Raw genomic sequence first — 27,436 nt, forward strand, 5'->3', positions numbered from 1 at the left:
AAATGTTAGAAAAGACAGGAAAACCTAAATTATACAGTGCATTGCAGATGAGCATATCTTGGGTAATCATTTTCCTCTATGGGAACTCAAATCGAGGTTTTTAACAAAATCACTTAACCAGAGTGAAAGCACAGCTTTCTTCTGCGGATGCTACCTTCCGATCAAGGAGTAGTTATGAAAAGCCACATTAAGGGTCTCAGCCAACTCAACGCAGAAGACGTACCTCTGTATGGGTAGCCTGGCCTGTGTTGAAGGAAATGATTGTTTTTTATATGTTGGAATTTTCCTGAGTACTTTTAAGGAGAGGACGACCGCTTGTCATTTTATCATATTAAATATGAAAAGCCTTTTCTTGGCAAAGACCATGGATTGAAAATGCTCCATGTGTGTATCAGAATAGAGAAGGGAGTTCAGTTGTTAGAACAAAATGGTAAATGTGGCATGGAACAGCCTTGTTTAAGAAGTTCTTAGCTAAAGAAACCCCGTACCCTATGAAATATGAGACTGGAGGACTATAATGCTGGGGGCTGCAGGCAGGAGGCTTTAATGATAGAGAGCAATGTGACAGGCATCTCACAAGGACTCTGGCTCTGGGAGTGGCACCTCCTACAATGGCATCTTCTAATGCAGCAGCACAGTGATGAAATCTGCCCCGCTGCCTCACCAAATTATAGTGAAGGTCTAGAGCAAAAACTTTCATTCCTTCTGGACTGCGATAAAGCCTGCTGTTAAATAAAGCCAGGACTGTATTATGTAGGTAGAGGAAAGGAAGAAAAGAGGAAATGCTGTTAGATCTTTTATGAAAACCTCTGAACTGGGTAGGAGGGCAGATTGTATGCCGTTAACACTTAGGACACAAAATCAGCACTATTCTCAAATAAATAAATGCTATTTGACCACAAAATGGACGGCTCCTTGTTTTGTGTGTTCTGTTAGGAGGAATTTTAGGCCCATGCGATATAATTATGTTTTGGTACAAACCTAAACTCTGGTACTATTTTGATCTTTTTTAACTTTAAAGTACAAAAGTTATACATGTCCCTGTTTTTTTAAAAAAAAATAAAAACTGAAGTAGTATAGAAGGATACGAAGTAAAAAGCAAAAATTCCCCCCACCCTATTCCTTTCAACCTTCCAATTCCTCTCCATAGATAGCTGTTAACGGTCTTTCAAATACACTTACTAGACGGACACAAACTTAACATTTAACTTTGATATGTTTCACTTAACTAAAATACCCACATTGTAATATAAGCTATCCTTTTTATCTATTATATCTTCCACATCTTTCTACACCAAAACATAAGTATCTATTTTATTTAAACACTCTTACAGTGTTCCACTGTATAGATGTCCTATAATTAGTATACCAATCACCTGATACACTATTTATCTGCAGTTTTTCTTTGTTTTTTTTGTTTTTTTTTTGCGGTAAGCGGGCCTCTCACTGTTGTGGCCTCTCCCGATGCGGAGCACAGGCTCCGGACGCGCAGGCCCAGCGGCCACGGCTCACGGGCCCAGCCGCTCCGCGGCACGTGGGATCTTCCCGGACCTGGGCACGAACCCGCGTCCCCTGCATCGGCAGGCGGATTCTCAACCACTGCGCCACCAGGGAAGCCCCTATCTGCAGTTTTAATTTTTATTACACAAAACGATACAATGAACGTTCTTTAAAACATATCTTTGTGTAACCCCTATGATAGATTCTTCTAAGTGGAACTGCTAGATCCAAAGGTATAAACATTTTTAATTTTGACAGATACTGCTAAATTTCTTTTCAAAAAGGTTACACCAATTCACACTTCCATGAACGATGTATGAGATTTTCCTACATCCTTGCCATCACTGAGAAGCAAACTTTAAATCTTTGCCCGTCTGACAGGTCTAAAACAGTATCTTGCCTTAATTTGAATTTCTTCATTAATCAGGACGACATGTTTCCTGCCTACCTGAGTGTGTTTATGAATTGCCTGTATACTTTATACACATTTCTTTCGGAAGATTTATCTTTTTATCAACTTATAAGAAAACTTTGGGTTTTTAAGAACATTTGCTCTTTATCAACTACGTAGCAAATATCCACTCCCTCACCTCTCCCCATGTTTTTTAGCATTTAAGTTGTTTACTAAACTCTGGCATTTGACTACACCAACTACATCAATCTTTTCATTTTTTCGATTTTAAAACTCATGTCACATTTAGAAAGACCTTCCCTATACTAAGATGACTTTTAAAATTCACTGATACTTTCATCGCTTCTCTAGTTTCAAATTTTAAAATTGTCTGAACACAAGAAAACATCATGCTGAAATTTATGTCTAGTGATTTTCTTGCGTAGTCACTGTATTACCATATTTTCAAAAAAAATAAGTCCTCCTCCTCCTTTACAATATTAGTATATCGCATTTTTCACTTTTCAAATGACACTGGTTGGTATGACCACAATACAATTGTGATGACAGTGAGCATGATGTCTGACTATTAGGAATGTTTCAAATGTTAAGCATAATAATGCATTTTGACTGGAACTTTTTATAAGGTTAAGAAAAGTATTCACCTATTCCTATTTTTGTTTTTTTTAAATCAGAAATGACTGCTGAACTTTACCAAATGCCTTTTCATCATCTTTTGATATCATCACCACATAATTTACTGTAAGTTGAACAGGTCAGACTACAGGGTCTAATGGAGTCCTGATGTCCTGCTCTAAGGACATCTATGAAACATCCAGCATGAGGGAGACAAGGGAAGGTAAACAAAGCCAGAATATCTGTAGTGAGGCGGGGACTCACACCTGTGAACACACAGTCTGCGAGGCTCCCTTAACTCCTGTTACCACCCTGTTTCAAACCTATGTATTAACAGAACAAGAAGTTTTGCCTGCAAATGGGAAGGATCTCTGATCTCATGTAGAACCAAAGCTTAGAACACAGACACCACACTCCTAATTCCAATTCAGTGACCCCAGTACTCTGTAATGTGGGAATGTATGCACAGTTTTCTGAGATTCCTAAAAAAGGCCAATGAAGGCATCAAATTGCTTCTTGATGGTAAAAGACCCTACCTATAAAAGCGATATGCATGAAGTCTCTATACCAAATGCTCTGCAGAACACAAAAGGTATATAAAGAACCAAATATTACACATATAACTTGTTAAGAGAAAAGTGAAATCAGCCTAGTACAATTCCAGGTTGAGATCAAGAAGTAAAACCAGCCTTGTATAATTCCAGGTGAAGAGCCTGTTCTGGAGCCTTTGAAAGTCCAGTTAAGTCAAGCAGTATATTTGCTTTGGAAATAGCATTTTGGGGACTGAATCAAGGGAGAAAAGAGATTATTAGTTTCTCTTAAACGAGCATGCTAGGAGAGGAGAAGGATAAAGGGGGAGAAAAAAATCTCCCAAACTCCCTCAACAATTCATCCAAGGGATGTGCTTTCCATGAAGATTTTTGGCAGGTTTGAAGGCAGAACTTTAGAAGGTTCAAAGGGAAAGTTTCTGGACTACAATGTCAGACCATTAATACAAGATCTGATCTTGATATGTAGATGTCACAAGTTACCTTATCTACTAATTTAAAGAACTACTAATCTAAAGAACTGCACCACCACCAAGCCTAGTCACTCTTCATCAAATTATCCTGTGGCTTTGCTCTCTTGTAAATACATTACTGTCTAACATACTATTTGTTTACCTGCTTAAAGTCTTTCCCTAACTAGACAATAAATCCATCAACAACTAGGTACCAGGTCTGCCTTGCTTGTTGCTACAGTAGGAACAATGACGAGCACATAGTAGGTGCTCAGTATCAATTTATTAAATGAATTGGCTTAGCTCATCAGTCCAAGCTAAAAAAAAAAAGCTCAGAAGAGGTCACAGACTTTTTCAGTCAGAGCAGAAATTAGATAATGAAAATACAATTCTTAAAATTCAAAAGAGAATCCTCAAGGAATGAAAAGGACCTCAACCTGACCTTCTCAAAAACAAAGTAAAAAAGGCAGGCTTCCATTAAGCTTCACTGCCCAGGACTGATGCACAGATACCTCAGCTTTGCAGTGGCAAACATTACTACAGCAGTAGATTAACACCTGGCCCCCTGATAACACAGAAGCTGCCCTGGTAAGATAATGAATGAATCTGCTCTGTCTCATAATCTCCTTCAAACAAAAATCAAGCACTCTGCTTTTCCACGAGTGGAGAGAGGACGTGTATGTGTGACAGAAACGAGGAGAAACCCAGACACACTCCAATAACCAAAAAAAAGGGGCCAGAACACATATTAAAGTACACTACTGCCTTGACAGTACAGAGGATATAAAGAATCAGAAATAAGAGGCGTAACGATAAACTAAAAAACTGAAGGAAGAGCTGATGAGGGAAATCTGGACCCTTCTTCATCATATAAACAAAATCAAGTGCAATGAAAACAAAAGACTAGAAGGCTATTTACAGCCGGTTAGGAAGATTGAAGTATGAGCCTAGTTTACCTACAACCCCCATGGAAAGATTAATGAATGAGTAGAAAAGACTCCTTCTATTCTGCTTATCCAATACAAGACACTAATTACATTTGATTATTTAAATTTAATTAATTAAAATTGAATAAAATTTACACTGCAGTCTTCAGTCATACTGGCCACATGCAAGTGCTCTGTAGCTATGGTGTGAAGACAGGGTCACTATAGGACATTTCCATCGCTGCAGGAAGATCTACTGCACAGCACTGCTTTACACGCTCACACAATCAACGAGCCCTCCATTACTAAACATATACCCAGGTAAAGGAGGGCCAATCTATCTTCGGCCATTAATGCAAGTATAATGTTAAGACGCTATTACTCACATCACGCGCCTAGCCCATGAGGTCTTAATGCTAGCCCGAATACTCCCCTGGAAGAAACGACGGTGTGTGATTAATCCCCGCTGTCATCATTGTTATTTGTTGTTTTCCGAAATTAAAAACAAACTAACAACCTGTTTTGGATGTACAGTATCTGAAACTAGATATAAATATCTACGCACTCATTTAAATAAAATATTATCTTTATAGATCTAAAATCAAAGAAGAGTAAAAACAGTTTTTATGGACATATTTATTCAAAACGTCTACATGTAATGACAAATGTAACAACAAAGAGTAGACAAGGAAAGGAAGAAAAGTATTTCACTCACATCACCAGGCAAAGAAAAAAAAGTCACAGCCTTTGGCAAATGAACTCCTGAAATTCAACATACTAAAGAAATCCAATCCTCTACTCTGACACCCTCCACACCTCCAAGCCAAGGCTTTACTAAAAGGCAATGTAGGGTTTCTTACAGCAATGTAGGAAAGCGTAAGTTAGATGACAGAATCATCCTTTACGATGACAAATTATCCTGTATTATTCAGAAAGCAAATAATCAGGAAGTTCAAGTGATCAAATTCCAATGCTGCTAAGCAGGCCTCCACAACAATAACTAAAAGCAGAGCTGACTGGAATCCACCTGAAGCTAGTTCTGAATCCACTCCTCCCCACTCACTACTTCAGGCTTCTTATCTATAAACAGTGAGAAGAAACTAAGCAAAAAAAGTTCTCAATAATTCATACAAGTGACTAACAGTACAACTTTAAAAAATGTTTAAGAGCATGCAATCAAAAAGAGAGAACATTAATACAGAAATTACATACCAGACTTGAACAAAGTTACTCTGATTCTGGAGAACAGATGCTCACAGCTATGGCATTAAAGAAGTGGAAGGTCCTAACCACACTTCTCAAGCAGGCATGAAAGACCAACCATTGTCTATCAGAAGAATATGATTATATTCTGATTCTCGGACATCTTTATGGCCTACATGGTTGCTCAGTTAAACAAAATATTCAAATGAGAAGCACTGAACATTAAAAATCCACCCTATTAAAAATTAAACTGTAGACACACCAGTCAAAAAACGGTGCCTAAAATTTCCAGCACAAAAACGGAAGGAGCTAATGGGTCAAAAATGGCCCTCCGAGAAGACAGTCATACCTTACAATGGTCTTGACTTCCCTAGCTCTATGAAGACTTATCATTGGGGTAGGGGGAAAAAAATCAGTAATTTATGATCTTTTGAGGTAAAATTACCTAAAGCACCTTGATTTGGGTTTTCACTCACAAATACACAGAAAGGGCAGCAGATAGTGGGAAAGGAATCAAACATTCCAAATGGCAACAAATCCTTTCGGTGCCAGTTTGGGGAGAACTTTAAAAAGTGAGGAAAGTGGAATGAAGTTATCTGACCACTTTCTCATGTTACCCAAGAATAGAGGACATGCATGTGGAGGCCAATTACCTGATGCTATTAGGTGAGCCTTCACTTTTCAGATATGGTTGGAAAGTAGGATCCAATCTCTGGAGTACTGAGAGCCATGACTGTAAACATTTTTTTCCTATAACTGGTAAAACATATTGGAAAAAAGAATGGATTAGGTCTCTACACTGTCAGTCAACTAGGACCTCATATAACATTTCGTCAGATTCATCACCCTCTCCAGGGAAAGTACTTTTACAACATTCCCTGGAACTCAGCTATTCGTTTAGCCATCACCAACAAGCATTAATTTGCCCTCATCAATTACCCTATCACACATGACACTAGATCCACATTAGCCCATTAAATATTTTCACGTAAAAGTTGAAAGTGAACACTTCTTTGAAATGTCTTTATATTCTCCTTTTTTTTAGTAAACTACAATGTTCTCATCCCATCTTTCTCTAAAATTACTGTCACAAAAATAAAGGTCAAAAGAATACTCTCGAGGGCTTCCCTGGTGGCGCAGTGGTTGAGAGTCCGCCTGCTGATGCAGGGGAAGCGGGTTCGTGCCCCGGTCCGGGAAGATCCCACGTGCCACGGAGCGGCTGGGCCCGTGAGCCATGGCCGCTGCGCCTGCGCGTCCGGAGCCTGTGCTCCGCAACGGGAGAGGCCGCGACAGTGAGAGGCCCGCGTACCGCAAAAAAAAAAAAAGAATACTCTCGAAAGTTAACTGGCATAAATATAAAAGTAAAATAAAATCATAATCCATCTCCATAAGAAAAAACCTTCAATGATGAATATAACCCTAAGCATTATCTTTTATGTTAACTGAGGAGTCCATACCTCACGGAATCTAAGACACTGACTTTATATACCACAAAATTAAAAGCACTGCCAAAAAAACTGTGAAGCTAATCACTGCCATCAGTTATTAGTCCCAACTTTTCAGAAGTGTGAAAAGGTTAAAAAGCATCCATTTGAGAATTGGCAACATTCCCACGGATGATGAGGGAACAACGAAACATTCCCTGAGCCCCCACAACACAACCAACACTGGGGACACAACTCCGCTGCGACAGACTTGGTCCTTTCACTGGGAAATTTCCTACTCCGCTCACCTGTCCGTTTCCATGGAGACCCTACCCACCTTCCAACCTAAGGTCAAGCCACGATGCCTTCCCTGGCCACTGCGCTGCAAGTCATTTCCCCTTCCACTCAGTCCTTCAGCTTCCTGTACCTGGTACAGTAACTCTGTGGCTACTCTGCCTTCTGCCAAGTGTGTGTGCTCACTCTCTAGCTGGAGTCTTCTTTACAGACATTTGTCTTTACTCTCTAAAACAATCACCACTCACTTATCAAATCTACTGGGGATGGGGAAACCTAATAGATGGAATGTTTCTGTGTAATAATGATCATATACACGTATATACACCGGGTATATATGGATACTCTGCTGAACAAATCAGTATTTATTCAGGATTATTTGTGCTTCATACAAGCTTTACTGAAATAACTTTGTGCAATGAAGCACAAAATCTTAATTTTTTAAAAAATCTGAGCACTGTTTTTAAAAAACACCAAGTATTAATGAAAACCTATCTCCTTTCAAGTATATAAGCCATTTCTTAAATATCAGGTATTTTGAGAATGCTAATAAGTGCCATCGGTATTCTAAGATATGATATAATAATTCCAGATATACTAAAGTTGTAAAAAGCTGAAGTTGAACAAGGCCTGTATTTAGGACAAAACTCATAAACCAAGTTGGGCCCTGAAAACACCACATTCAATCAACGATTATTAACTGTAGAACAAGGTGCAATACAATTTCAAGATGGTGGGAAGTCAAAAATGTGAAATAATCCACTGTAACTTCTGACCACTTGAGGTGGCCCACGTATTTCCATATCCTCACGTTAGGATAAAGGTCTGCACTGCCAGAATCAGAAAAAGTGTACTCACCCTAACTACAAGGGTCAACCCAATTATATTGCATTTGTGTGTTACCTATATTATACTGTATATTGTATATATACATATATTGCATTTGTATATCGCCTATATACTGTATATTGTAAGTTACATACCATATATCGTGTATATATAGTATATATACAATATACAGTATACAACATACAGTATAATATAGGCAGTCTCTAAATTCTGAAGGTAAATTTACCAAGAATTGCCTACAAGCATTAAGTTTTTTTCTTGGTCATGTTACATGACATGTATAAACACACATTATCTATATTGCAGTATTATCCATGTTTTATCCCCAAAAGCACTGTGATCATAATTTTAAAATATTATGTAAAAACTTCAGGTTTTCAATAGGTACTAATTCATACAATTCATTTCTGATTAAGACTTTGCAATGTCACAATCCCATAAATGTCCTTATGATTCTAAATTTTAATTACATCAGATTTGAAAGAACAGTTAAGAGCATAAATTGATGAGAAAGTTCTTCAAATAGAACCTAATTTTCCAATTCACTGAAACACTGAATAAACCCTATGTGGTTTAATGTAGTTCCAAAACTGTAATATGCATGCTGCTTTACATTTACTGTATAGATTATATATTAATATAAACCTCAGCATTAAAGGGTTTATGTTTTAAAAGAATGATTCCACTTGGTTAACTTTAAGTCACATATTATGTAATTGTGACATTAAGAAAAGAGCCAATTCAGACTATTCTCCTTCCCAATGCCTCTATGGCTGACCAATCCCTCGTTTTTCCTCTTCCGCTCATCTTTTCTTAAAACAAGTTATAACCACATCTTGTCATCCCAAGGGGTTGTTGCAACCGTTTAATTCCAGTGCCACAACTACTGAGCCCACACTCCAGAGCCCGCGAGCCACAACTACTGAAGCCCGCGCAGCAACAAAGACCCAACACAGGCAAACATAAATAAATAAAATAAATGAATTAAAAATTTTTTTTAAAGCAACTGTTTAATTCCAAAAGAACAATCTCGAGGTTACCTCACTGTAGCTCCCACATTCTTACAATGAGAGATCCGCAATAGCTAGTAGGTAGATCACCAGGACCTAACTTTGCAACAATGGAAAAGATTTAAAAAGCTAGACCCAGGAAGGCAACATTCCTGTTTGACAAACAGGCTAAATGGAGGTAAAAATTAAGCTCGGCATGCCTGAACAACAACAGCAAACAGCCTAGAATATGAGATACTTCATAAAGAGGTAGGACATAAAACCGGGCTAAACTGGGCATGTCTATGTTCTAAAGAGCTCAACGATCCAGCACAAACTCTGAAACAGGTATTAACCGTTTGGCCCATTTTAATTTATGTTTCCCTTTTGGCAAAGACAACACAGAATATTTCTCTCATCTTCTTCGGAATTTCATTAGGAAATTAAATTAATAGACTACACAGAGCAAACAGTTCCGCTGCACAACCCCTGCTGCCTAAGAAGACACACACCAGTAGACCTGAACAAATGGCACATTCAATACCAGCCAGAGCCAGTTGTAACAAAGCAGCGGATGCTTCCCAGGAAGCGCGGACTGTCATCTTCTGAAAAAAGACAAATCTAAGCTAAGTCATAGACTGTCCCAAAAGTCAGGAAAGCATATGGCACTAACAGCCAGTTCGTGGAGAAGTTTAAAGTAGAAGATACCAAATGTACAGCCAGGAACAAGAAGAGAAATGCATGTGTAAGCTAGAATTATAGAGATGAATCTACAGGTAAACAGAAGAAGTGAGTCAGGAAACAAGAATATGACACTCAGAACGATGAGAGTCCCAAGAAGCGTACAAAAGAAACAGCACGGCCATCCACAAGAGCTAGCTTGGTTCCCGATGGCTTTCCTATCCAAGTAAGTTTCCAACAAATGGCCCTTCTCTTGATGCAATTTGAGGATCTCTGTTGCAGCCACAAGAGTCCAATGTAAGTCATGTGACTAACTGCTCCCAGGTATTATTATTTCCCTTTTCTCCTCCAGAGAAGATAAATACTATTACTGACGGAACAGCAACCCCGTCTGAAGTGCTCTAAGCCTCCCTTTCCTGGGACCGAGAACCCATTCCTTGTGGTTTGCATGGGGTTGAAAACACCCACCCAGCTCCCGCCTTCTTCAAAATCCACACGCTTTCACGCTTCCTTTCTGTCACCTGGCTCTCACACGCTCCTGCCCTCACACTCGCCCGCGTGCTTTCTCTCAAGCACACACTTTCCTACACACTCTCCACAAGAAGAGCAGTGACTAGGTAACTCATGTCCAGGCAATCCGAATACCCATCTCACTAGACTCAATTATTTGTTCAGGCCTGAGTACCGAGCCCCCGGTAAACCAGCACAAGTTCTCTCCATGGCTTTCATGCAGGAGTATCAGTGGCCAAGCCGCCAGCCCCGCGCAGAAACACCTACTGAGCAACAGAGAAAGAGCAGGGTCCTAAAGATACTGAGTACTCGTAGCCACACCATCCTTGGTGCTCAGGGTCAAGTCATTCTCTTCCCTTGAACTTCAGAGCTAAAACGCTGAAGGAGTCCTCAGATACTCTTTCACACCCTAAGTCAAAAAGATTTAGGGCAGACCCAGAGAACTCATTCCTGCACCTAGCTCTGGCACCAGCGTGGCTTAAAAGACTAGGAACTACTAGTACATTTATTTCCTAGTCGTGAAAATATAAAGTAAACAGCTAGTTAAGAATCCAAAATTTAAAAATAAAGACTATAATTGCCCCTTCCATCCTTCCCAAAGATCCTTCAGAACCGGCACAAAATGGAACAGAGCAGCACACTATTCCAAGTTTTAAAATCTAACATACCTTCCCAGCACAAACGCAATTTTCTGATAAGAGCCAAGCATACACTCACAATTCAACAGCACTTCCAGCAACTGACTGTACTTGTCTCTGCTTCATTTACTATCTCTCTCTCTCCAGTAGGTACTATGAGAGTAGAAAGGGGATGGGTCTTGTTTACAGCACTTGGCATATGGCAGGTGTGCTGTAATAGTTTAAAAGTGGGTGAATGTAAGATGCCTGTTCACTCACCCATTCTACAAACACATATTACCGTTGACTGAGAACCCAATATCCGAAAAGCACTCTGCTGGGCACTAAGGGAACCGCAAAGATCAGGTCTGAACTCAGCCCTCAAGAACGTGGTTCCTGGCCTCTATGGACATAGACCCTTTTTGACTTTCTGATGAAAATATGAGCACTCTATCCAGAAAAATACCTAAGTATACTGACTAATATTTTGCATTAAATTCCAAGAGAAAAATTCCAGGTCTAGTAAGATAAATAAGAAAATGAAACACATACATAAATCAAAGTACTGTGGTCCTTTATTTGTTGATTCTTATACTCTAAGAGAGAACTTAAACAGAAAGGTGATCAAGATACAGGGAAAAGATCAAATTTCCCAATACTTTCAGAAAATAGTCATAAGTTGGGAGAGCCTTTGTGTAAAAAGACCACTGAGAGAGATCAATGTCTATAGTAGGAAAATATAAATCAATGATGAATTTGCATACAAATCCAAGGGTTCTCAATACATGAGGTGTTAAGTGAGATAGGAAATTTCTTATTACAAGTAGAGAAAAAGGAAATAGCATCGAGTGAATACAGTCATGAAAAGGTGCCTGAATGACTCTAGGCTTTAAAATTTTTTTTCAAATCTTGCTTTACTACTTCATTGATTTAAGTATTGTATCATTACAGTCAGTGATCATTAAGGTTTTTAAAAGCTTTAATAATAACTAAAGTACATGTGGGAGCGGGGAGAATAAACATGTGGCAATATCCTGTGAAATTCTGAGAAGACTTTCCTCTTGGATCATAAGGTTTCATTCAACCAGACTACCATCAACTTCCTAGTAACAGCTTAGAAGGAAATAACCACACAAGAGTTAAATTTATAGACCAAACCTATCAAATGTCAATACCAATCCACAATAAACAAGTTTTTTCCAACTGTAATAATGAAAACACTGCAAAAACTTCAAGTAAATATAAATCCTCAAAAGTGCAACTGATCTAATTTCACTATTTCTCTAAACGCAGTCGATTTAAAAAATAATTTCAATTGCTACTTAGCAAAATTTTCTGAGTTGTAGACCAAAAAAAAAAAAATCTTTACACTCTTTAGGGAAGATAAAAAATGAAAAGCAGCAAGCCAAACTGGATGCCCAGCACAACTATCAAATGTTAACGTTGGAAGCAACCTGAGAAATTATTCAGATCAATACTTTCTTTTACTTAACAAAGCCAAGGCATGGCAAAGGTATGACCAATAAAAGGTGAGAAAGGTATTCAAATTTATGGAGCAGATATAGGCCAAATGAGATCAATACTGGTACCATAAAATATTTTAGAACATGCAAATTAAGTTCAGTAACAAATCTAAGTACTTACACTAAGAAGTAATTCATCTTTTGTTTTAAGAGGAAAATTCTTATTTTCCTTCTCAACTTGTAAATCATCTTCTCCATCTGACAGCACTGCAGGGAGGGACAGACGAGACGAAGACGATGAGGATGATGATGAGGAAGAAGAGGAGCTTGAACTATCGGAATCTGTTTCACTGTAGAGGAGAAAAAATTGAAAACAGTACAAAAGCATTATTATGAGGGTATCAAAATACGATTATTCAACTAGAAAATATCTACTTTACTAGATGTTTATGGCTGCTGTTCAAAAGCTTAGCATTTCGAAACTGACTATGGTATTTGGAAAGCAGTCTTTAATCCACTGACCACAAAATCCCTGCTATAACCCAAACCCTCTTATTACAATTGTCTCACGTATCATGCAACAGTCTGAATATAATTAAGCATGTGACAAATCACTGACAGAAGAGAATTCTGGGAAGGGCACCTCTCTTTTGGTCACCAAGGACCAAATCACAGCTAAGCCAAGAGAGTTTCTTCTCAGTCTTCAGTTGGGAAACTCCTCAAGGTTACTAAGCGTGCTGCACACTACTCTCTGAACCCTCCTTTAGCCCTTGACTTCCACAGCAATTCTCCGTGCCAGTAACTCTCCTCTTAGGTTGTTTGCTGGTACCCACTTCAGCTCCTTGTACGTACTGTTTCTAAGAGTCCCATCCTCATGTTCTCTTCTTTCTCTGGTACTCTTTTCACGGATAACCTCATCCACTCCAATGAGCTCAATCATTACCAATGTGCAGATAACTCCCAAATCTTCAGCCTTGATATCCCCAGGCTCCACTCCTGATCTCTGGCTGCTTACCAGCAACTGTGGTGTGAATGACCTATACATGTCTCACACTCACAAGTTAAAAGAAAAAAGTGCATTCTCCTCACTAAATCTGCTTCTGTCTTCGAGCTTCTACTTTTATTTCATTGTTTAGTCCTCAATCCAGTCACCAGAGGTAGAAACCTTGGAATCACTGCAAGCTATTGCATTCTCAGTCAATGATAAAACTGGTAAACGTGACTCCTATTCCACTAGAAAAATCTGAATACAGAGTGTGTATTAGGTGATATTAAGGAATTAGGGTTCGTTTTACTATGATTGATAATGACATGGTGGTTATGTAAAAAATATTTTATCAGAGATGAATAGTAAAGAATTTACAGGTAAGGTGGCATGCTATCTGAAATTTGTTTTAACACTACCAGGTTAAAAAAGAAAAAGTTAGAAATGTTAGATAAAACAAAGTTAGCAAAATATTGGAAAGTGTCAAGTTTGGTGATGAGTATATGTGCATTCATTGTATTGCTCTCTGTACTTTGTGTGAGTTTGAAAACATCCATAATAAAAAGTTCAAGTAAGTTTTATCTGTAATCTGATGTTCGAATTTACATCTCCATACCAGAATTGTCCTCTGAACTCTAAACTCATCATTCTACTGCTTACCTGACATCTCCAATCTGTTGTGAGGGAAACCTCAAATTAACTGTCCGAAGTTAACATGCCTATTGGTCTACAGCCCCCATCCCAGTAAACCGCACCACCGTCCACCCAGCTGATGCCTCTATGACTCGGCCACTACTACATCTACTAGCGACCCTGATCAGGGAGATGCCAAAATGTTCAATCCAAACATGGCCACATCGTGGACCAACGGAACATCTTTCCAACTGCTTCCACAGTAACCCTTCCCATTCTGCTTTCACTCTTGAGCCCAGTTCAATTCCTTCTCCACAGAGCAAAACATCAGAACGTTAACCTGAGCATGTCAATTCCCTGCTCAAAAATTCTTCAATAGTTTCTCCACCACTTAGAATTAAAACTTTATCATGGCCAGAGGGTCCGACCGGGTTGGGTTCTCCTGTTACTTTCTCAGTGCCTAGCTTGTTCCTTCGCGGTAATTTTCACCAACTCATTGGCTGACTGGTATGTTTACTTTTATTTTTCGTCCCTCTCAGCAGAATGCAGGGCAAGGGTAGTATCTATTTTGTTCACCGGTACAGCGTCGCACAAGACACACTCAAACACTTGCAGACGATGTGCAGCGTGGTGTAGTAACGTCACGCCGAAGTCCCCGCCCTCCACAAAACTTTCACATTTAAAAGACACCGCGAGGGAGGGGAGAGGTGCCTCATAAAACCTACGGAGAGCCTGCAGTGATAGTAAAATAACAATGTTTCGCTTATTTCATTAACAATTCCTCACCACAAGGCTTCTACGAACAAAACTGCCGGGACCCAACTTGTAAACACATAAAACCCTTCACCTGATGCTCCACTTATCTGGCTCCACAAGCAAGCGCACACACTAAACTGGATGGGGAAAAGTCGGCTCTGCCCCAAACTATAAGCTATAACCACCAAGGACACGCCACACGACTGGTCACGGAACAACCCTATATCCGCAGATTTCCTATATTCTATCTGAAAATGATACGGTGTACACAAGACCCCCAGACTTCGGGGACGAGGGGCCCTGACGGCGACGCTTAGGCCCCAAGCGCGATTCACAGGGGGCGGCGAGGAACGCGCCCCGGTTCCCCGGGCCCTCCCGCTCCCCGAGCCCGCCCCGGGCCCCGCGCCCCGGAACGCCGGGCGCCCGACCTGTCCGAGTCGGAGTCCGAGTCCGAGTCCGACGTCTCCAGGCTGCTCCCTCCGGGAGGCGGCTCCGGGAGAGACGGCGGGGCGAGCGGAGGCGGCTGCTCCCCCGCAAGGTCCGGGCCCTCGTCCGCCCGCGGCGCTGCGACCGGGGCGGGGTCCGGAGCCGGCACTGCCAGACCTTGGTCAACCCCGACACCGGCGCCACCGAATTTCAGAGTCTGCAGTTGAGCGGCGGCGGCCTCCACCACCTCCATGGCGCCGCGCTCGGGGCGCCCGCGCGGGAAGACACACCACCTCGGCGGCGGAGGCGACAACGAAGCACTGGGCCGCTTCCCGCGCTGCTCGGGGAGCTGCACCCGTAACCGCACGCGGAGCCGTCCGGAGACGCGCTCCCCCCGTGCACGCAGCTTCACTTCCGGCAGCGTGTGACGTAACGCGACGCGACGGCGTGCCCTGGGGCGGGGCGGGACGCAGGCCTCTGCAGCCTGAACCGCGGGGTCCGAAAGCCGCCGGATTCCCCGCGTCTTGGGAAGTGCGTCTCATTCCGCAAAGCGGGATGGAGAGACTTTCCTGCAGCAGCAGCTGCTGCTGCTTCTGCTGCTGGATCTGGGGCAATTCCGCGGAGGCGGAGACGGAGACGGGAAGGAGGGATGACAGGACAGGGAGATGCCTGATGGGCCGAGACCGTGCACATCAGAAACTTGAGCCAGGAATCCTTGAGCAGGCACTTTAGTAAACTTTCTTAAAGTTAAATGTAGTTCCAGCCGTGGATAGACAGCAAGCACGATGACCATCCATCTCAAAACGATTACAACTCTTCCATTTTTTTTTTTTCCTCCAAAGCGCTCCCAATGTAAAGAGAGCACTAATAGTGGAAAAAGTGTTGCTGCTGGTTGATGTTATAGTTGATACCGCTTCGCAGAAAGGGTGGGATGTAATTAAAATGACTAACTTGGCCTGAGAAACCATAATTCTGGGTCATAAGGAAGGCAAGCAAGAAGTTCTTAGGATTGAGGTAGAGATCAGAATTTTCTGGTTTTCTGTTAGAACTTCAACTTGATGCATCAGCCCCTCGAGTAAACATAAATAATAATCGTCGTGACCACTGATTAAGCATGCATATGTGCCGAGAACTGTGCCAAAGACGTTATCAATTATTCACGGAGTTTTATTGAGTGCCCTCCACAGTACTAGACCTTCATAGAAATTAAGACAAGAATAATGCATAGTCTCTGGAGCTTACAATTTAATTGAAGTAAAAAGGTCAATGCACAGGAGATAACGAGAAAGATATTTGAAATGTGAAAGGAAGTTAAATAAGATTGATTGGCTGTATCATGGAGACCTTCCAAAGAGAGACAGGAATTTAAACTCGAGATACTATTCTCTAATGCAGTGATTAAGCAGAGCTCAGTGTTCCCAGCTAAATAGACCTGTGTTCAAATCTCAGCTCTACCATTTCCTTGTTGGTGTAACTGTGACTTTGGGCAGAGAGTCTAACATACCTAAAGTTCATTTTCCTTATCTATAAAATGGAGATAAAAATACTATCTCATTTAGTTCATGTGAACATTAATTAAGGTTTTATGCAAGAGAATGGCATGTGTCATACACATTCACAAAATTACTTGATAAATAGAACAACACATGGACATGAATAAAATGATACTTCAGTGATGATCTTGCAGAGATATGCATATTAACTTAAGAAGAAAAGAAATTTGAGTCAGAATACCCTCCAGCCAGTCAAAAAGGTTTTGTATTTTTCCAGGAATTGAGTAATGAAAGTCTGAACAGAGGCTAGAGTCAGTGAAATAGAGTAAAGGAAATCCTCAGCGTCAGAAGAAGACTCACAGTACTCTAAAATGTCTAACAAGGAAACTGGAAAGAAGTTGGTATTACCGATAAAGATGGAGAAGTTGGAACAACATAATGAGTTTGTGATGTTGAGTTTGAGGAAAAACCGGACAGTCAATTGAAAAATGCCAGCAGCCCTTTGAAAATATGAGAATGGAGTTGAATAGAAAGGCTAAGACCAGAAGCATAGGTTTGGGAACAATTCAAATACCTAGTTGTTCACTCAGTGATCATTTACTTACTAGCATGCCTATCACTGCATCATGAACTGGGCATATAGGAAGGTGAATAACACAGTCCCTGCCCTTAAGCAGCTAACAGTTTAGTAGAAAAGACAAGCTGGAAACAAGCCATAAGTACTTTAGTAGAGAAATGTATTATAGTACAAGCATGTACTACAGAAGAGGGATGTACCAAAGGAATACGAAAGAGAGAGAAAGCAATGGGAGAGTGAAGGAAGGCTTTACAACAAGTATGACATTTGAGCTGGACTTTTAAAGAGAACCAGGAATCTAAGAATCGAAGAAAGTAGAAGAACTTCATATTGATGTTGATCTGAAACAAATGAACTGACTGATATTTCTCCAGCAAAGATGGGTTTATTCAGGATCAGCAGAGAATTGCAATTCTGGGTCTGTAATCATGGCAAACCATATGCATGGCAAGGGAAGGAGAGTTTTTATCATAAATGGGTGTTGAATTCTGTCAAAAGCTTTCTCTGCATCTATTGAGATGATCATATGGTTTTTATTCTTCAGTTTGTTAATATGGTGTATCACATTGATTTATTTGCATATCTTGAAGAAACTTTGCATCCCTCGGATAAATCCCACTTGATCATGGTGTATGATCCTTTTAATGTGTTGTTGCGTTCTGTTTGCTAGTATTTTGTTGAGGATTTTGGCATCTATATTCATCAGTGATAGTGGCCTGTAATTTTTTTTTTGTAGTATCTTTGTCTGGTTTTGGTATCAGGGTGATGATGGCCTCACAGAATAAGTTAGGGGGTGTTCCTCCCTCTGCCATTTTTTGGAAGAGTTTGAGAAGGATGGGTGTTAGCTCTTCTCTAAATGTTTGATAGAATTCACCTGTGAATCCATCTGGTCCTGGACTTTTGTTTGTTGGAAGATTTTTAATCACAGTTTCAATTCCATTGCTTTTGAGTGGTCTGTTCATATTTTCTAATTCTTCCTTATTCAGTTGGAAAGTTGTACCTTTCCAAGGATTTCTCCATTTCTTGCAGGATTTCCATTTTATTGGCATGGAGTTGCTTGTAGTAGTCTCATGATGTTTTGTATTTCTGCAGTGTCTGTTGTAACTTCTCATTTTTCATTTCTAATTTTATTGATTTGAGTCCTCTCCCTCTTTTTCTTGATGTGTCTAGCTAAAGGTTGATCAGTTTTGTGTATCTTCTCAAAGAACCAACTTTTAAAGTTATTGATCTTTGCTGTTTCTGATCTTTATGATTTCTTTCCTTCTACTAACTTTGGGTTTTGTTTGTTCTTCTTTCTCTAGCTCCTTTAGGTGTAAGGTTAGATTGTTTATTTGAAATTTTTCTTGTTTCTTAAGGTAGGATTGTATTGCTATAAACTTCCCTCTTAGAACTGTTTTTCCTGTATCCCATAGGTTTTTGGGCCATCGTGTTTTCATTGTCATTTGTCTCTAGGTATTTTTTGATTTCCTCTTTGATTTCTTCAGTGATCTCTTGGTTATTCAGTAATGTATTGTTTAGCCTCCATGTGTTTGTGTGTTTTACATTTTTTCCCTCTAATTTATTTCTAATCTCATAGTGTTGTTTTCAGAAAAGATGCTTGATGTGATTTCAATTTTCTTAAATTTACCAAGGCTTGATTTGTTACCCAAGATGTGATCTATCCTGGAGAATGTTCCATATGCACTTGAGAAGAAAGTGTAGTCTGCTGTTTTCGGATGTAATGTCCTATAAATATCAATTAAATCTATCTGGTCTATTGTGTCATTTAAAGTTTGTGCTTCCTTATTAATCTTCTGTCTGGATGATCTGTCCATTGATGTAAGTGAGGTGTTAAAGTCCCCTACTATTATTGTGTTACTGTCAATTTCCTCTTTTATAGCTGTTAGCATTTGCTTTATGTATTGAGGTGCTCCTGTGTTGGGTGCATATATATTTGTAATTGTTATACATTCTTCTTGGATTGATCCCTTGATCATTTTGTAGTGTCCTTCCTTGTCTCTTGTAACATTCTTTATTTTAAAGTCTATTTTTTCTTTTATGAGTATTGCTACTCCAGCTTTCTTTTGATTTCCATTTGCATGGAATATCTTTTTCCATCCCCTTACTTTCATTTTGTATGTGTCCCTAGGTCTGAAGTGGTTCTCTTGTAGACAGCATATATACAGGTCTTGTTTTTGTATCCATTCAACGCCTGTGACTTTTGGTTGGAGCATTTAATCCATTCTCATTTAAGGTAATTTTCGATATGTAGTTCCTATTACCATTTTCTTAATTGTTTTTGGTTTGTTTTTGTAAGTCCTTTTCTTGTCTTGTATTTCCCACCTAGAGAAGTTCCCAGCATTTGTTGTAGAGCTGGTTTGGTGGTGCTGAATTCTCTTAGCTTTTGTTCCTCTGTAAAGCTTTTGATTTCTCTGTCAAATCTGAATGAGATCCTTGCCGGGTAGAGTAATCTCGGTTGTAGGTTCTTCCTTTTCATCGCTTTAAATATATCATACCACTCCCTTCTGGCTTGTAGAGTTTCTGCTGAGAAATCAGGTGTTAACCTTATGGGAATTCCCTTGTATGTTGTCATTTTTCCCTTGTTGCTTTTAATAATTTTTCTTTGTCTTTAATTTTTTCAGTTTGATTACTCTGTGTCTCGGCTTGTTCCTTCTTGGGTTTATCCTGCCTGGGGCTCTCTGTGCTTCCTAGACTTGGGTGACTGTTTCCTTTCCCATGTTAGGGAAGTTTTCAGCTATTATCTCTTCAAATGTTTTTTCTGATTTCTCTGTCAAATCTGAATGAGATCCTTGCCGGGTAGAGTAATCTCGGTTGTAGGTTCTTCCTTTTCATCGCTTTAAATATATCATACCACTCCCTTCTGGCTTGTAGAGTTTCTGCTGAGAAATCAGGTGTTAACCTTATGGGAATTCCCTTGTATGTTGTCATTTTTCCCTTGTTGCTTTTAATAATTTTTCTTTGTCTTTAATTTTTTCAGTTTGATTACTCTGTGTCTCGGCTTGTTTTTCCTTGGGTTTATCCTGCCTGGGACTCTCTGTGCTTCCTGGACTTGGGTGGCTATTTCCTTTCCCATGTTAGGGGAGTTTTCGACTATAATCTCTTCAAATATTTTCTCGGGTCCTTTCTCTCTCTCTTCTCCTTCTGGGACCCCTATAATATGAATGTTGGTGCATTTCATGTTGTCCCAGAGGTCTCCGAGGCTGTCTTCATTTCTTTTCATTCTTTTTTCTTTATTCTGTTCCGTGGCAGTGAATTCCACTATTCCATTTTCCAGGTCACTTATCCATTCTTTTGCCTCAGCTATTATGCTATTGATTTCTTCTAGTTTATTTTTCATTTCAGTTATTGTATTGTTTGTCTCTGCTTGTTTGTTCTTTAATTCTTCTAGGTCTTTGTTAAACATTTCTTTCATCTTCTTTCTCTTTACCTCCATTCTTTTACCGAGGTCCTGGATCATCTTCTGGATCAATATCATTATTCTGAATTTCCTGGAAGGTTGCCTATCTCCACTTCATTTAATTGTTTTTCTGGGGTTTTAACTTGTTCTTTCATCTGGTCTCCGCCTTTTCATTTTGTCTATCTTTCTGTGAATGTGGTTTTCTTTCCACAGGCTGCAGGATTGTAGTTCTTCTTGCTTCTTCAGAAGGCTTCATTTTAAGGGGACAGGTTCTGGAAAGTTCCGAGGAAAAGGGAGTGGGAGAGTTTAGGTGAAAAGGGAAGTTTGGTGAGAGAATTAGTATGGGGGACTTGAGGGCATAGAGGAGGTGTAGGTGATGTAGAAGGAAAGGAGGAAGATGGCACCAGAGGTGGGTCCTGAGCTAGAGGAGCTGGAGAAGAAGAGCCTGAGCCTTCAGGCTTTCTTTAATCATTTGTTTCCCTCCGTGAATCTGTACATCTTATTTTGCAGAGTCTCCTGATAACATTGGGGAACCTCAAAATATCAATCAAAATCAGCATTCTACTCAGTTTTGGAAAATTTTGATCTGTTGTAGTCCAGTTTTGTTTTAAGGAAATTAAGTTTGGGTATTTCAAAAGGTCCCCATAATGGCCTTTGAGATTCTAAACTGCCTTTGGTCAGGTGGCTTCATCTAGTTAGAAATGCACATGAGGAAGGACCATAGTTGTTATACATAAAATTGCCCAAAGTCCCTGTAGGGGGGACACCCTCCAAATACTTAGATAACTGGGATACCATTTATCAGATGTTTTTTCTCTAGAATAAAGAACAATTTTTAAACAGGTCAAACAGCTACAGCACAGTTGATTCAAATAGCTTGCAAGCGAATGCCAGCCACTCCTAAAGAGACAGGTCCCAGAGGAGCTAGGTCCAAGACTTTTTATTGAGCCAATTTCCAGAAGACAGCCTTTCCAAAGGAGTTAAGCCAAAGGCTGAAAAACCCATCACTGTTTTAGAGAAGCAGCCCTTATTCCAAAGGGAATGAGCCAAAGGCCATTTCAGCCAGTTTCAGGAAAAAAATCTGACCTCAAATCAGACCAAAGTGCCAAATGAGTGCTACATACAGAACAAGGCCTTAACTAGAAAAATTACATATTTAAATAGTTCTGAATAAAGGCTTGAAAACATCAAATATATAGAGCTTAGATCCAAGTGAAAGATGTACCTTCAACCTACCCTCATGGCCATGTGAGCCCTGGAAACATCAAAGTACTAGTATGGTGCTTGAAAATTAAATGAAAGAAGCCTTTTCCAAGAGGAGCTGAAAAATGCTAGACCATTGAGTCTAAGCTGAGCAGACTAAACAGCTCATTGTCTGTTGATATCTCTCCTTGGATGTCCCACAAGTATTCCTACTTTCTTACCCAAAACTGATCTCAGTATCCTGTCCCCATAATTCTCCTCCTTTATCTCCTATCCTGGTAATGCCACCAACAGATGCCCAGACACTCACTATACACTAAGTATATAGTGAGGGAAGAATAATCCTCACCAATTTGCTGTGTGGTTTAGTCCAAGTCACTTAATTCTCTCTGTCCGATATTCATTTACTCATTCATTCAATAAATATCCACCAGGCACAAACTTTGTATCAAGTGCTGTATTAGGTATTGAGAATAAAGTCATAAAGAAAAGAGAAAAGGCCCTACAGCTCATGGAACTCACAATATATAATTTCAGTTTTAGACAATGAATCTCGATAGATCCTCAGAGTGTTATCACTGGCCAATCAGAGTGAGGGTGAGGGAGTAGGGAGACTGGCTTTCCAGATCACCTACACGTGCTGGGTTTCAAGGAAGATTACATTTGAAGAAAGAATTTAGTGGCAAAAAAAAAAAAAAATAGGAACACCAGTGGGTTTAAACCTAAGGCCTTCTCTAGAAATGTCATTTCACATAGTCTCTGGTTTTTGTTTCCAATTTTTTTTTTTAATTCAGGAGGTTTTATAGATGACACACTGATTGCTCTTATTTTATTTCAGTGTTTAAAAAGACATGAATAGACACATGTACGGTTCAGTTAGAAGCCTACAATGCCCTTGTTAAATGGAAATGAGAAGATTTTCTAATATTTGTCACATGATGATTAGAAGCACTCTTTATTACTTCCTCCACTTGACGGTATCACTCATATATTTCTCCCCCTTCTGCCTTATTTTTATTTTGTTAGTTTTATTTCTGACACTTCCTCCATTCTCTTTGAACTTTTGGGGTACTGATCAGTTTCACATGTCTCTAAACCATCCTCTACACTATTGCCAGAATAAGATTTCTGAAATGCAAATCTCATCATATAATTGTTCTGGTTTAAAACCTTCCGATAACTCACCATCATCTTAAGACAAAAGCAAACTCCTAAATATGGCATGAAAACATACAATTATAAGTCAGCCACCCAAGTGCTTGTGGAATAAAGATGATGTTGTCAGATGTGATTTTAAACCCAACATGGTGACAGGGAAAAGGTGGGCTGGTTTACCTTCTCTTGGGCTGGAAATTTTGTGATTTCTACCTTCAACATGCTGTTCTCAGATATATTAAAATTTACAGGATATAATCTTCCAGTACTTGAGTGCTCTTGACAGTTAGAACCATAGAATTTATCTTAGACTGCCTTAAGAACTCCACATACAATCTTGTTGTTCCTTAGAAATGATCATCTATTGTGTTAGATTATCCTCTGCTCCAACCACTAGAACCCTGTTTCTATGGCAGGTATTTTAAAGTCCCCCAACCATGTTGCATCTGACTAAGAATACCAGTTGGTGTCAGTTTTTCAGGGACTCCTCAAAGCTCTGCCAGGACAAATATACATTCGCTTTGCCCACTGTTAGTAGAACAAAAGCCAGAAGGAACATATTAATCTTGTCCTTGAAGAATATCTCCAGGAAGACAAATTTCCTGGGTAGGATTATAGGGTAACCTACTTTTCTGGGGACAGAATTCATATACACCTACTGCTGTAAACTATTGGTGTTCCCCCAAAATTCATATGTTGAGATCTAATTCCCACTGTGATGGCATTAGGAGGTAGGGCCTTTGGGAGGTAATTAGATCACGAGGGAAGAGCCCTCATAAATGAGATTAGTGCCCTTAAAAAGGAGACCTGAGAGAGCTTCCTTGCTTTTCTGCCATGTGAGATAAAGATAAAGTTAGCAATGTGCAAAGAGCAAAGAGATTCTCATCAGAACCCGAACAAGCTGGCACACTGATCGTAGACTTCAAGCCTCCAGAACTGTGAGAAATAAATTTCTGTTGTTTCTAAACCACCCGGTCTATGGTACTTTGTTATAGCAGCCCAAACTGACTAAGATACCCACACTCCATAACACAGTTGTAACAACCTATCAAATTGGGACTTCTGAATGAAGTACCAGAATACACGTGGTGCTGACTTCAAGGAAGTGGTAGACTTCAAAGGAAATAGCCAACTCACTTATGAAAACCCTAAACTCCCTCCCTCACATCAGAAGTATGACAAAGTAGAAGGATGGACAGTCAAAGAATTTTATGGAGAAGGTTTTGGAGGAGAAAGTGAAGGATTGTTGTGATTGTCACCCCTCCCCCAATGCCCCTTACCTCTTCTCTCTGCAGTCTCCCATCAACACGGGAAGGACCAAAAAACCTAGAATGATAACAATCTGGGACAGGAGAAAGGAGGAAAGGAGACCATGTCCTGTTACCGAGTTCAAGCTCTCCCTGCTCACCACACGAAAGGCCAGTAAATCAAAAGATGAGTTACTGGGACAAGAAATAGTGACTTCATTTGGAAAGCTAGCAGACAGGCAAGATGGTGGACCAGTGTCCTAAAGAAGCATCTTCCCTGAGTTAGAATTCAGGCTCCTTTTATAGTAAAAGGGGAGGCGGTGTGGCTGGTTGCTGCATACTTCTTGGTGTCAAGTTCCTTTGCTTTGGCAGCTGTCCAGAAGGTCAGGTCAGGATGTTCCTGTAAACCTCCAACAAGACAAATGTTATTCTCTGTTCTGCAACTTTTTATCTCTATATGAATGGAAAAGTGTACCACCTTTAAAGGTCAGAGCCTTGAGAATGGGTTACCCTGTATATTTCAGGCTACAGGCAACATTCTTAACTTGTAGCAATAGCAATGGGACACCAAGGTTAAAGTAAAAGAAACAGATCCAATACGGAGTCAGATTTGTTCTTCTCTATTACACTTCTTCCACAGTCACTAAACTGCTCCAGGAAGAAGGCTTCAGCTGGAGGGAAGTGAGAAATCAAATGTAGAGTTCTGACTATCATCTGGGACGGGTTGCATTTGTGAGTTGTGGCTGTTTGCCACTTTACAAGATGATAGGACTTTCTCTAATCGCAGTGAGCAGACTCTTCTGAGGGATTGAGCGTTCATGCAGAAGGTGAACTCCCCCTGGGTGGATGTAACGGGACAGCAGAAGACAGAAGCACAGCTGCTGTTTGTTTTTTGTTGTTTTTAACATCTTTATTGGAGTATTATTGCTTTACAATGGTGTGTTAGTTTCTGCGCTATAACAAAGTGAATCAGCTATACATATACTTATATTCCCATATCTCCTCCCTCTTGCGTCTCCCTCCCACCCTCCCTATCCCACCCCTCTAGGTGGTCACAAAGCACCGAGCTGGTCTCCCTGTACCATGCAGCTGCTTCCCACTAGCTATCTATTTTACATTTGGTAGTGTATATATGTCCATGCCACTCTCTCACTTTGTCCCAGCTTACCCTTCCCCCTCCCCATGTCCTCAAGTCCATTCTCTACATCTGCATCTTTGTTCCTGTCCTGCCCCTAGGTTCTTCAGAACCATTTTTTTACGCTGCATGAATCTGCCAGGGTCAAAGCACCAGCTACACAGTCACAGCCCCCAGACTTTCCAGCCATCTGTCCCCTGAACCTGGAAGAGCCTCCCACTGCTGCACTCCTTTATACCAAGGCCACGCACCCCTCACCACCTCACAGAAAAGCATGCTTCCCTGAGAGTCCAGAGTATTTCAAACACACCCCAACTGCTGCAAGGTGGAAGGCTGAGTTCCTGACCCAAACCTGAGATGCAGTGCGATCCGTCTCATTGCTGTCTTGCCTAGAATTGTTCACCTTGTATGTTAATCTCACTTTTCTTCACTCCCGACTATGGAAGCTGTCTCCTCCCTCTGTCCCAAGCCAGTCCTGACGCTTAGCTCCAGTGCCGGCAGGATGGCGGCGCTGCAGACACGACCAGGGTCCCCGGCTTCCTCCCACACCCTCCAGCCCAGCCCCTCTGTGGCCACAGGGTAGGGCACGGGGTGGGGAGGGATTGGGGGTGGGGTGGCGAGGGCGTCTTCCTGGCGAGCCGGGTTCCACAGCAGGCTCAGGCTCCAGGTTAACAGGGGTCTCTGAGACATACTGAGCTGCTAGACCAAAACCACATTCTACATCTATCTTTGTCTAACTCTTTATGCTTGTGACCACCTCTTTGTCATTTCTTTCTAGTCCCATTGCATCAGACTTTGCGTCATTATTGTATCTCTATGTACACTTCTGACCCTGTCACCTGTTGTCTCTCCATCCCAGTGACACAGCTCAGAATCACCTGGGCTAATGCTGCTTCAGAATCTCAACCTCCAATCACATCTAACCCAGGGGTACATCGCTGTGAGCAGGGTTGCCCCCCACCAGGCTCATCTGTGCTTTATGAGTGGCATTTGAAAGAGGCAGATAGGAAGGGTAGGCACGGAAAAGAGGATGGTGACATGAAACCTCGAGTCATTTTTATATGTCAGTTATACCTCAATAAAGCAGAATTTCTTTAAAAAAAAAGAAGAGAGAAAAAGAAACTTTGAGTATTTTGGGAACTGCTATAACCCACATAGAAGTAAAGGTAATACACTCAGCAGATTTCTTGCACTTCATTTTTGTTTATTTTCAGTTTTGTCTGAAGCCAGGGTTTACACTACCCTTTTTCTAAAGTTTAGTTTCCAGACCAATTATGAGTATTTCTCTTTGTTGCCTAGAATTCAGTCTTGAAGTTACTGAAAATGATTTTACTCTCCCAAGAAAAACACTTTCCTTTTAACAAAGCCATGTGAAAGTTAAACAGAGGTCAATCAATAGTTGAATGGTGTCATGAACCAGCCAATTAGAAAGAAGCAGCCGTCATCATTTCCAATTTGGTGAAGACGCACTAAAAACAGATGTTTTGTGGTTTGTTTTTTGTTTGCTGGGTCAGAGAAAATTATTTTCACACTGCCTTGTTGAGATTTGCTCACAATAGAGGGACTGTTCTTATTGGAGATCCTTTGTTTTCCTCTAGATTCCAAATTCAGATATTCTCATTCAATTCTCTGAATTAAATGATCATGGCAATCAGTGGATTATTTACTGCGTATATCACAGGAAGGTGGTATTTGAATGATGGAATGAGGAAAAAGTGCTTTGACCTAACTGGCCTGGAGCCTTTTTGTCAGACACTCTGGTGCCCTCGTAAAGAAGGCAAGAGCCTTCAGTGTCGTTCAGGGACTAGGGGCTGACTCACTTCTGAATCGTACATTAATATACAAGTAGCGGGGCTTCCCTGGTGGCGCAGCGGTTGCGCGTCCGCCTGCCGATGAAGGGGAACCGGGTTCGCGCCCCGGTCCGGGAGGATCCCACGTGCCGCGGA

The 27,436-nt window shown here is 40.6% G+C and overlaps 1 protein-coding gene across 2 annotated transcripts in view; it reads right to left on the minus strand.

Moving 5' to 3' along the window:
* The window catches only part of NAF1 (nuclear assembly factor 1 ribonucleoprotein), a 37,939-nt gene extending 22,263 nt beyond the window's left edge, over positions 1-15,676 (minus strand). For both annotated transcript variants that reach the window (XM_028491582.2, XM_007128489.4), the window contains exons 1-2: positions 15,286-15,676; positions 12,665-12,833 (exon numbers count right to left, since the gene is read on the minus strand). In XM_028491582.2, the coding sequence (XP_028347383.1) occupies positions 12,665-12,833; positions 15,286-15,536 (420 nt within the window). In that variant the 5' untranslated portion in view covers positions 15,537-15,676. The remainder of the gene's footprint in view (positions 1-12,664; positions 12,834-15,285) is intronic.
* Positions 15,677-27,436: the final 11,760 nt, after the last annotated feature.

The sequence above is a fragment of the Physeter macrocephalus genome, chromosome 7, assembly GCF_002837175.3.
Source record: "Physeter macrocephalus isolate SW-GA chromosome 7, ASM283717v5, whole genome shotgun sequence".
In the NCBI taxonomy this organism is placed as follows: domain Eukaryota; kingdom Metazoa; phylum Chordata; class Mammalia; order Artiodactyla; family Physeteridae; genus Physeter; species Physeter macrocephalus.